Source organism: Bombina bombina, chromosome 5 (genome assembly GCF_027579735.1).
Source record: "Bombina bombina isolate aBomBom1 chromosome 5, aBomBom1.pri, whole genome shotgun sequence".
In the NCBI taxonomy this organism is placed as follows: domain Eukaryota; kingdom Metazoa; phylum Chordata; class Amphibia; order Anura; family Bombinatoridae; genus Bombina; species Bombina bombina.
The window spans coordinates 918679839-918692618 of NC_069503.1; the positions used below are offsets into that span (position 1 = coordinate 918679839).

The 12780-nt window shown below is 37.2% G+C and overlaps 1 protein-coding gene across 2 annotated transcripts in view; it reads left to right on the forward strand.

The window, feature by feature from the left end:
• Positions 1–12780, forward strand: part of MTFR1 (mitochondrial fission regulator 1) — a 202670-nt gene that overhangs the window by 95639 nt on the left and 94251 nt on the right. For both annotated transcript variants that reach the window (XM_053715077.1, XM_053715078.1), the window contains one exon: positions 191–289. In XM_053715077.1, coding sequence (XP_053571052.1) covers positions 191–289 — 99 coding nt within the window. The remainder of the gene's footprint in view (positions 1–190; positions 290–12780) is intronic.

Sequence of the window (12780 nt, forward strand, 5' to 3'; positions counted from 1 at the left end):
CTGTATATAAATAGAACTGTCTGGCTTCTGGAATTATGTCTGGCTACTACATTTTAAACAGATTTGTGGCCTCCTGGATCATTTTTTAAAAATCCCTTTAGAATAGTTGAACATACAGTAGATACGTTTTTAAGTTGAATTATTTATTCTATCCTTTGCAGTATTTAATATTTCTTCACTTTTATATTAGGCAGCTGGGTCTGGAAAATCTTACGGTTCCTCTCGAAGTATTGTGCGGAAAATTGGCTCAAATCTTTCTATTATACAATCCCCAAGAGTTCATTTTCAGGTATGTATGTTCATAATTTGTTTATACATTAAATGCTTTATGTAGGAGGCCTGTGCTGATACATTTTTTTATCTATATGTTAATGTTTTCACAATTTCATCAGTGATCTTCCAGTACACCAGGATCTGACTTCTAGTTGAAATCCTAACGCCTATCTTAAACTATCTTTTTATATTAAAGACAATCACAATATTTTCAATAATTAACTTATAAATTGTGATTAAAATAAAACAATTTAATAGCGGTTTAATTTGTTCCTTAAAAACATATGACCTAGGTCTGAAAAGTATTTAAAATACTAATTCATATCACTGAAAGAACCTATGTCCAAAGAACAATGTCAAAAATTGAACCTATCAAATGTTATCCATAATTTATGGATAAAATTTGATAGGTTCAATTTTTGACATTGTTTGAATCTGTAATCAGGGCTTCATAGCTGTTTGTTTTTATTTACTGTTTTTTAGGAGACTATACACCTAGGGGGCCGCTAGATGGCGCTGTCCCTCTACTATTGCATTGTTAGAAAGATTGTAAGGGTTAATCCCAGGTAAGCTATTTAAACTGGTGTATCTGTATAGGTTGTTATCACATGATTAAGGGGCATACTGCCCTGAAACGTCGTGGTATGTGGACCCTGCTGTCTCTACAATAAAGTGAATCACTTTTTGGCATACTGATGAGCTTCAATTCTTTACTTTTTCTATGGTTGTAAATGATGCCTGATGAGCCTGTCACATACCTCCCAATATTTCAAAATTTGAAAGAGGGACACCCCCGCACTGTTGTCAGTCTGCCGCGGCACACCTGAGGATCTTCCCCGGCACACTGGTTGAAAAACACTGCTCTGGAGTAATAATGAGATGCTATGGTTAATGCTAGAGACAGATGCTAGTTGTTACTATGTAATTTAACTCCTGCAAAGTAATGACAGATTTCAGCCTATCTGCACTCTAGGCACACTCAAGTGTTGAGCCCTAGCAGGGCACAGCTGGCGAGTCGCAGCAATTAGAGCAAGCTACTTTTGTTTTGTTTACCATCCATGTCCTGGTCAGCAGCAACAATGCATAATCTCTCTTGAGCACACGTTCAACTCCTCTGCAGGGGGGTTAAAACATAGAGAAAACTATGTCCTGTCAGTTAAAATATTTAAAGGGACAAAAATGACATGCTCTGTGTGTAACCACTGCAAAGTGGTTTATAGCTATTACATATCCTGATTAAAACTTCATATGGTTTCTCTATAGCTGTGATGTAAATCTAGAACACTGTTCTACTTGTCACGTTCATTTTCAGGAAGAGGCTGTGCATAATAAATGTTGCTGTACTGGTTGAACTGGTGTTTGTTTCCATTAACTCTAATACATGAAAATCCTTTAGCTGAATATTTGCAATGAAAGACATTATTGGCTTTAACATTGAATTTTGACCCCTATTGCTATAAATCTCTAAGCAATCCTTAACTTACAGTGTAAACCCTAACCATATATTTCCTGATAGATGTTATGTATGATTTTAATACTTAGTATTAGGGATTTTGAGTTTCTGTTGATTATGCAAAGACCAGAAAATGATGAAGTAAATCTCTGTACACTGAGAAAAGTTTAACAAGGAAGTTGCTTTATATGAACTAATAGGTGTCAGTGTGTGGGTGAAAGAAGAATGCAAGAACTGTTTTATTGCATGAACTACTTCTGTATATAAGCAATATAATGTAGGAGTTAAACAAATACCGATGCAGTAGAGAGATGACAATGATATTCTTGTTTTTTTTATTTTTCCTTGTTATCAAAATGTGACCCATTGGTGGCTAAACACGAGAGAGTTGGTGGAAAGTCAACAAATTGCCACGTGGTCTCCATGACTACTTTCTGTATTGTGTCTCATCACTTTAATAAGTATGTGTGATATATATATATATATATATATATATCAGCGCTGCGGAATCTGTTGGCGCTCTACAAATAACCGATAATAATAAATAAATAAATATATATATATATATATATATATATATATATATATATATAAATAAACAAAACAAGAACCAGCACTCACTCAATTTCATTCAGCATCCAGGGTGCACTGTAAACTAATACAGAGAGGTACTCTCCGGTTTTGTAAATCATATCCTTTGTTTAATAATAGTAATGTTTCGGGGGAAAACCCCCTTACTCAGACCATTAAACATACACAGTACACTAACCCACGTATATATTTCTACCACCGTGTTCACTTCAACTCCAGCCATCTGCTCGTGTCCCAACTGCGCATGCGCACCAAGAAGAGGTATAAACATCTAAAAATGTCAAGAGCTCAGAAATCAATTTAGTATTCTAGTGTTTAGGTGACTGAATAAGTAAAATCAGTGAAGACATTGTTGGTAATTGTATCTAACGTGTATGAACACATTTACTAATGTTACAAAAACGGATTGTTGATTTGTGAGCTCTTTTGACATTTTTAGATGCTGGTGCTTCCATAGAGCTTGGTGCGCATGCGCAGTTGCGCAACCCGGGACTCGAGCAGATGGCTGGAGTTGCTATTGTTAAACAAAGGATATGATTTACAAAACCGGAGAGTTCCTGTCTGTCACTGGAAGTCTATACAGATAGATAATCACATAATTGATGCTCTTTTTATCGAGGTTTTTAGCTTCAATATTATTTTGTGTTCAATATACCTTGTCTTCAGGTTCATTTGGTTCTACTAACGTATAACTGCTTGCACGAAGATTCAATCATATTTACAACCAACATATAACATTTTACATAGGCAATCAATCACATACTAAATAATCCAATCTACAATTTAAAAAAAAAAAATGTCTACTTTTAAAAACTTCTAATATAGTATGCATTTGATTACATTGAAGGCAGACTTTTTAAAGATCTATTTTTTTTCAATCTACTAGAGGATATCATATTTTTAAAGGGATACTAAATCCAAATTTTTTCTTTCATGATTCAGATAGAGCATGCATTTTTTTTAGCAACTTTCTAATTTACTCCTTTTCTTTCATGTAATTGGCAAGAGTCCATGAGCTAGTGACCTATGGGATATACAGACCTACCAGGAGGGGCAAATTTTCCCAAACCTCAAAATGCCTATAAATACACCCCTCACCACACCCACAATACAGTTTTACAAACTTTGCCTCCTATGGAGGTGGTGAAGTAAGTTTGTGCTAAGATTTCTACGTTGATATGCGCTTCTCAGCATTTTTGAAGCCCGATTCCTCTCAGAGTACAGTGAATGTCAGAGGGATGTGAAGGGAGTATCACCTATTGAATGCAATGGTTTTCCTCACAGGGATCTATTTCATAGGTTCTCTGTTATCGGTCGTAGAGATTCATCTCCTACCTCCCTTTTCAGATCAACGATATAATCTCATATTCCATTACCTCTACTGATTACCGTTTCAGTATTGGTTTGGCTATCTGCTACAGTATATGTGGATGGGTGTCTTTTGGTAAGTATGTTTTCATTACTTAAGACACTCTCAGCTATGGTTTGGCACTTTATGTATTTATATAAAGTTCTAAATATATGTATTGTACTTATATTTGCCATGATTCAGGTTTCAGTATATTTTCTTTTGGAGACTGTCCGTTTCATATCTGGGAAATGCATTTTTTAGGAAAATGTATTTCTTACCTGGGGTATAGTCTTTTTTCAATTGACTGTCATTTTAAATTTGTGGACAGAATTAGGCTCGCGAGTGCGCAAAATGCCAAACTATATTGCGTAATTTTTGGCGCAAGATTTTTTTTGGCGCGAAGTTACGTTCGATGATGCAAATTCGTAATTTCCGGCGTCTATGTCGACGCTGAGTCCTTTCACAAGGTTGCGTCTTCAATGACGCGAGTGTGTCATTTCCGGATGTTAGCGCCAAAAAAATTCTCTGTTTGTTTGTGCGTCTTACTTGGCGCCAAATATTTTCATTATTTTAAATCCCATTCCTATATGGGTTTTTTTTATCTATTAGAGGGCTATGCTGTTTGCATTTTTTCCCATTCCTTAAACTGCCATATAAGGAAATTGATCATTTTGCTTTATATGTTGTTTTTTTCTCTTACATTTGCAAGATGTCTCAATCTGATCCTGTCTCAGAATTCACTGTTGGAACCCTGCTGACTGATAACAGTTCTACCGAAGCTAAGTACATTTGTTGTAATCTTGTGGAGATTATATCTCCAGCTGTGGTTTGTAATAAATTGTCGTGATAAACTTTTATATGCAGAGAATGTGTCCATCAGTAATAGTACATTGCCTGTTGCTGTTCTTTTAACATCTAATGTAGAAGATATACCTATGAATTTATAATAATTTATTGCTGATTCTATTCAGAAGGCTTTGTCTGCCATCCCGCCTTCTAATAAATGTAAAGGTCTTTTAAAACTTCTCCTAAAGTTGATGAAATTTCAAATGACCGACAACATACTGAATTATCCTCCTCTGATGAGGTTCTATCTGATTCAGAAGATCCTTCCCCAGATATTGACACTGACAAATCTACTTATTTATTTATTGAGGAGACTAGTCCTCTTGATATTTAAATTAGTAAACATTTTAATTCTGTTTATAAACCTCCTGTGGTTAATCCAGAGTTTGTTTCAGTTCCTGATGCTAGTTCTATTATGATTTCTAAGGAAGGGAATAGGCCTGGTACTTCTTTTATTCCTTCTTCAAGGTTTAAAAAATTGTATCCTTTGCCAGCAGTTAGATTGGAGTTTTGGGAAAAGATCCCCAAAGTTAACATACTACTTTTACTACGGAAGATAGTATTTCTTTTAAAGGTCCTTTAGATAGGAAACTTGAATCTTATCTAAGGAAAGCTTATTTTTATTCAGGTCTTCTTTTTAGGCCTGCAATTTATTTGACTGATGTTGCAGCTGCTTCAACTTTTTGCTTGGAAACTTTAGCGCAACAAGTATCTGATCATGATTTGTCTAGCATGGTTGACTGGATTCAACATGCTAATAATTTTATTTGTGATGCCATTCTTGATATCATCAAAATTGATGTTAAATCTATGTCTTTAGCTATTTTAGCTAAAAGAGCTTTGTGGCTTAAATCTTGGAATGCCGATATGACTTCTAGTCCAGATTGCTATCTCTTTCTTTCCAAGGTAATAAATTATTTGGTTCTCAGTTGGATTCAATAATTTCAACTGTCACTGGGGGGAAGGGAGTTTTTTTGCCTCGGGATTAAAGACCTAAGGGTAAATCTAAAGCTTCTAGCCGTTTTCGTTCCTTTCGACAAAATAAGGAACAGAAACATTTTTCTTCCCCCAAGGATTCTGTTTCTAATTGGAAGCCTTCTTCAAATTGGAATAAATCCAAGCCATTTAAGAGATCAAAGCCAGCCCCCAAGTCCACATGAAGGTGCGGCCCTTATTCTAGCTCAGCTGGTAGGGGGCAGATTAAGATTTTTCAAAGATGTTTGGATCAATTCAGTCCAAAATCATTGGATTCAGAGTATTGTGTCTCAGGGGTTCAGAATAGGATTCAGAGTAAGACCGCCTGTGAGAAGATTTTTTTTCTCTCACGCATTCCAGCAAACCCAGTAAAGGCTCAGGCTTTCCTGAAATGTGTTTCAGACCTGGAGTTTTTAGAGGTAATCATGCCAGTTCCGTTTCAGGAACAGGGTTTGGGGTTTTATTCAAATCTATCCATTGTCCCAAAGAAAGAGAAAATTAATTCAGACTAGTTTTGGATCTAAAAATTTTGAATCGATATGTAAGAGTACTAACTTTCAAAATGGTGACTAAGTACTATTCTGCCTTTTGTTCAGCAAGGGCATTATATGTCCACAATAGACTTACAGGATGCATATTTTTATATTCCGATTCATCCAGATCACTATCAGTTCCTGAGATACTCTTTTCTAGACAAGCATTACCAATTTGTTGCTCTTCCTTTTGACCTAGCGACAGCTCCAAGAATCTTTTCAAAGGTTCTCGGTGTCCTACTCTCTGTATTCAGAGAGCGGGGTATTGCGGTGTTTACTTATTTGGACGATATCTTGGTACTTGCTCAGTCTTTACGTTCTGCAGAATCTCACATGAATCAACTAGTGTTGTTTCTTTGAAGACCTGGTTGGAGGATCAATTTACCAAAAAGTTCTTTGATTCCTCAGACAAGGGTAACCTTTTTAGGTTTTCAGATAGATTCAGTGTCCATGACTTTGTCTCTAACAGACATGAGACATTAATTGGTTGCAGCCTGTTGGAACCTTCAGTCTCAGTCATTCCCTTCTGTAGCTTTGTGCATGGATGTTTTAGGTCTCATGACTGCAGCATCGGACGTGATCCCCTTTGCTCGTTTTCATATGAGACCTCTCCAGCTTTGTATGCTGAACCAATGGTGCAGGGATTATACAAGGATATCACAATTAATATCCTTAAATCCCAATGTTCGACTTTCTCTGACTTGGTGGTTAGATCACCATCATATAATTCTAGGGGCCTCTGTTAAAGAGAGAACCGTTCTTTTGCTTTCAGACAGACAATTTCACAACTGTGGCATATGTCAATCATCAGGGTGGGACTCAGTCCTCAAGCTAGGAAAGCAGTATCTTTGATACTTGTTTGGGCGGAATCCAGCTCCTGTCTATTTTCTGCTGTTCATATCCCAGGTATAGACAATTGGGAAGCGGATTACCTCAGTCGTCGCCGCTACATCCGGGAGAATGGTTTCTCCACCCAGATGTGTTTTCTCAAGTTGTTCAGATGTGGGGGCTTCCAGAAATAGATCTGATGGCATCTCATCTAAACAAGGAACTTCCCAGGTACCTGTCCAGGTCCAGGGATCCTCAGGCGGAAGCAGTGCATGCGTTGACACTTCCTTGGTGTTATCAACCGGCTTTTATTTTCCCGCCTCTAGTTCTTCTTCCAAGAGTGATCTCCAAAATCATCATGGAGCAATCATTTGTGCTGCTGGTGGCTCCAGCATGGCCTCACAGGTTTTGGTATGCGGATCTTGTTCGGATGTCCAGTTGCCAACCTTGGCCACTTCCATTAAGGCCAGACCTATCTCAAGGTCCGTTTTTTCATCAGGATCTCCAATCATTAAATTTGAAGTTATGGTAATTGAACGCTTAGTTCTTAGTCATAGAGGTTTTTCTGACTCCGTGATTAATACTACGTTGCAGACTCGTAAATCTGTTTCTAGAAATATTTATTATCGAGTTTGGAAGACTTACATTTCATGGTGTTCTTCTCATAAATTCTCTTTGCATTCTTTTAGAATTTCTAGAATTTTACAAATTTCTTCAGGATGGTTAGGATAAAGGTTTGTTGCATGTTCCTTGAAAGGACAAATCTCTGCTCTTTCTGTTTTATTTCACAGAAAGATTGCTATACTTCCTTATATTCATTGTTTTGTGCAGGCTTTGGTTCATATCAAGTCTGTCATTAAATCAATCTCTCCTCCTTGGAGTTTTAATTTGGTTTTGAAGGATTTACAGGCTCCTCCGTTTGAGCCTATGCATTCTTTGGACATTAAACTACTTTCTTGGAAAGTATTGTTCTTTTTGGCCATCTCTTCTGCTTGAAGAGTTTCTGAATTATCCGCTCTCTCTTCGTGAATCTCCTTTTCTGATTTTTCATCAGGATAAGGCAGTTTTGCGGACTTCATTTAAATTCTTACCTAAGGTTGTGAATTCTAACAACATTAATAGAGAAATTGTTGTTCCTTCCTTGTGTCCTAATCCTAAAAATTCTTTGGAGAGATCTTTACATTCTTTGGATGTGGTGAGAACTCTGACATATTATGTTGAAGCTACTAAGATTTCAGGAAGACTTCTAGTCTATTTGTTATCTTTTCTGGTTCTAGAAAGGTCAGAAGGCTTCTGCCGTTTCTTTGGCTTTGTGGTCAAGCCCCGCCTCAGAGAATTACAGCTCATTCTACTAGATCAGTTTCCACTTCCTGGACTTTTAAGAATGAAGCTTCAGTTGATCAGATTTGCAAAGCTGCTACTTGGTCTTCTTTGCATACATTTACTAAATTCTACCATTTTGATGTATTTGCTTCTTCGGAAGCAGTTTTTGGTAGAAAAGTTCTTCAGACAGCTGTTTCAGTTTGTTTCTTCTGCTTTTGATTTAAATTTATTCCTTTAATTTATGAGATTAAACTTTTATATTTTGGGTTGTGAATTATTTTTTTCAGCAGAAAATGGCTTTTTATTTTTATTCCTCCCTCTCTAGTGACTCTTGCGTGGAGTTCCACATCTTGGGTATTGCTATCCCATACGTCACTAGCTCATGGACTCTTGCCAATTACATGAAAGAAAACTAATAATTTATGTAAGAACTTACATCATAAATTCATTTCTTTCATGTTGGCAAGAGTCCATGAGGCCCACCCTTTTTTTATGGTGGTTATGATTTTTTTTGTATAAAGCACAATTATTTCCAAATTCCTTTGTTGATGCTTTATTACTCCTTTCTTTATCACCCCACTTCTTGGCTATTCGTTAAACTGAATTGTGGGTGTGGTGAGGGGTGTATTTATAGGCATTTTGAGGTTTTGGAAACTTTGCCCCTCCTGGTAAGATTGTATATCCCATACGTCACTAGCTCATGGACTCTTGCCAATATGAAAGAAATTAATTTATCAGGTATGTTCTTACATAAATTATGTTTTTATCAATTTTTCTTCATTATCTTGGCCATGGCCATGCATTTCTATGATTGATGTTGCTCTTTTATTAGCACTTCTAGCCTCTAGTCTGGGTCTGCTTTTGACAACTGTTTTCCTGGAATTCCTATATAAAGGAAACTGTCCTATGTTACAGTGCCCTTGTATTCAGTTTTCTCTTTCTTGTGTTTGCTTCTTAGTTACTCATCTTTTTTGATTTTGACTTTTCTCCTTTTGCCTGCTGATTTTTGTTTCCGTCTTCCTTGACACAGCCTGTTCCTGATAATTATTTAGCTTTATACTTTTGTTATCTTTGCCCATATTGATTCTGACTTTGCGATCCTTACACTGCTTATTTTGCCTTCTTTGTCTCTAGTCCACATTTCTAAATTTTATACCGGGGCTTGGCAAGCTCTATGGAGTGTGATTTTTGATGCAGGTATCATAACACTAATGTTTTTCTAATCTTTTTACCTAAAGATTATTAGTGGGTTTTCTTTCTTTATGGATATTACCCTTTAAGATTGTGTCATCCCAGTGTTTTTGTATACATTGTTTGACTTTTCTTTATATATAGTAGGGATAATTATATCCAGACTCTCACTTGTTCTTAATGTTATACAAAAGATCTCTTCGATCTAATGCTTTGGCTCAATCAATATTTATAGTTCAACAATATGTGTATATTTATAAATAATATATGTATACATAAAAATAATCTGTTCTGTTAATTGGATGCTCCTAGGTAAGCTGGTACAATAATTTTATTTTTGTGCACCCTAGAAGAATACTCCGTCATATACCCCCTCCTTATAGGGAATAGACCGAAATAACCACTACAGTTTTTATCACTTAAAAGTAGCCTCCCTTCATTTTCTTTCTCCCCATATAGGCAGCTAGGACAGAGGGATTACAAAATAGAGAAAGTGGAGGTCCACGTTGCCTTTCTTTTTATTTAATTCTTTAAATGGGCTCCGCTATATTGGATCATTTAAGACGCAATGATACTGTATTTTTAACACTACGACTTCCTTCTTCCAAAGTTATTCTATCACTAAACACCTGGGAACACAGAGCATGTAACAGCACTTATACATAGTAAATCCTACTGTGCTTCGAACCACAGCACAATCTCAAGCAGTATGAATTATGAGACTATTCTCATTGCAAAACAGCCAGTTGTGCCTGGAAAGATATTGAAAGGGAGAGGGAAGTCAAAAATTAAACTTTTATGATTAATCATCTAGCAAATCTAATCTATAAGTAAGCTTACCTAAGTACTATCCCAGCCCAGGCATCACAGATGTGTATTCTGTTTGCAAATCGGTGTTGTTCAGAAATGGATTTAATAGTGTCCTTCAATAATCGTCTGGCACATTGGTTCTTCACTTTTTTATCCCCTCATTTTATGGGATAGATGGTTTTTGTTTTTCTTTCCTATGGCATGGCGAGTCCACAATTTCATTCCAATTACTAGTGGGAATTCAACTCCTGGTCAGCAGGAGGAGGCAAAGAGCACCCCAGCAGAACTGTTAAGTGTCACTTCCCTTACCCATAATCCCCAGTCATTCTCTTTGCCTCTATCACGGGAGGATGTGCGAAGGTGTCTAAAGAGATTAATCCTTTTATGGGTACTTTTCCCTGCAAGCAAGGGTTGAGGCTATGCTGTGTCCATGTAAATCTCTTTAGTAAGAGTAATGGTGGCTTTTAGCAGTTAGAAGACGGCGAGGTAGTCCTTGCTTAACTTCTAACATCAGTGCTACCCCTCTATAGAAAATAAGGGTTGGTTACTCTTTTTTTTTTCTTTTTTTACAGGTCAATGTCAGTGGTGGATTACTCTGTCACACCTAAGATGCTGTTCCTGTCCAGCAGCTGGATCCACAGGTAAGTGCTTTTCCCTCATCTAAGAATTATCGCTGATGGGGGATATATTAATGGGACTTAACTATCTCTGGGAGATGTATATATTTAATATGGACAGCTCGGGGGCACTGCAACTGCTTAGGGGTTACAGATATGTAATTACATGTAACTGCAGGTTCAGTTAATGGGCAGGCTTGAGAGTGAAATAAGAGCCTTTATATGCCCTAGGCTTGAGAGTGGTGAAGGAGACAATACCCTTTTCTTCTGTTAAGTGTGATCAGTCCACGGGTCATCATTACTTCTGGGATATTACTCCTCCCCAACAGGAAGTGCAAGAGGATTCACCCAGCAGAGCTGCATATAGCTCCTCCCCTCTACGTCACTCCCAGTCATTCTCTTGCACCCAACGACTAGATAGGATGTGTGAGAGGACTATGGTGATTATGCTTAGTTTTATATCTTCAATCAAAAGTTTGTTATTTTAAAATAGCACCGGAGTGTGTTATTACCTCTCTGGCAGAGTTTGAAGAAGAATCTACCAGAGTTTTTGCTATGATTTTAGCCGGAGTAGTTAAGATCATATTGCTGTTTCTCGGCCATCTGAGGAGAGGTAAACTTCAGATCAGGGGACAGCGGGCAGATGAATCTGCATAGAGGTATGTAGCAGCTTTTATTTTCTGACAATGGAATTGATGAGAAAATCCTGCCATACCGATATAATGTCATGTATGTATACTTTACACTTCAGTATTCTGGGGAATGGTACTTCACTAGAATTACACTGTAAGAAGTACATAAAGCTGTTTAATAACTAGAAATTATGTTTAACGTTTTTGCTGGAATGTAAAATCGTTTTCATTTGCTGAGGTACTGAGTGAATAAATGTTTTGGGCACTATTTTTCCACTTGGCAGTTGCTTAATCTTTTTTCTGACAGTTTCTGTTCTCTCTCACTGCTGTGTGTGAGGGGGAGGGGCCGTTTTTTGGCGCCTTTGCTACGCATCAGATATTTCAGTCAGCAGCTCATTGTATTTCCTGCATGATCCGGTTCATCTCTACAGAGCTCAGGGGTCTTCAAAACTTATTTTGAGGGAGGTAATTTCTCTCAGCAGAGCTGTGAGAATTATAGTTGACTGAGACAAAAAACGTTTATTCTGTAATTTGTTTCCTGCTTTCAGAATTTGTTATCTTTGCTAATGGGATTAAACCTTTGCTAAAGTTGTGTTGTTTATAAGGATTGAGGCTATAACTGTTTCAATTTATTAATTTTCAACTGTCATAGATCTTCTGTGCTTCTTAAAGGCACAGTACGTTTTTAATATTATTCTAATTGAATTGTATTCCAAGTTGCAAGTTTATTTGCTAGTGTGTTAAACATGTCTGATTCAGAGGAAGATACCTGTGTCATTTGTTGCAATGCCAAAGTGGAGCCCAATAGAAATTTATGTATTAACTGTATTGATGCTACTTTAAATAAAAGTCAATCTGTACAAATTGAACAAATTTCACCAAACAACGAGGGGAGAGTTATGCCGACTAACTCGCCTCACGTGTCAGTACCTGCCTCACGTGTCAGTACCTGCGTGATATTGTAGCGCCGAGTACATCTGGGCGGCCATTACAAATCACATTACAGGATATGGCTACTGTTATGACTGAAGTTTTGGCTAAATTACCAGAACTAAGAGGTAAGCGTGATCACTCTGGGGTGAGAACAGAGTGCGCTGATAATATTAGGGCCATGTCAGACACTGCGTCACAGGTGGCAGAACATGAGGACGGAGAACTTCATTCTGTGGGTGACGGTTCTGATCCAAACAGACTGGATTCAGATATCTCAAATTTTAAATTTAAACTGGAAAACCTCTGTGTATTACTAGGGGAGGTGTTAGCGGCTCTGAATGATTGTAACACAGTTGCAATACCAGAGAAAATGTGTAGGTTGGATAAATATTTTGCGGTACCGGCGAGTACTGAGGTTTTTCCT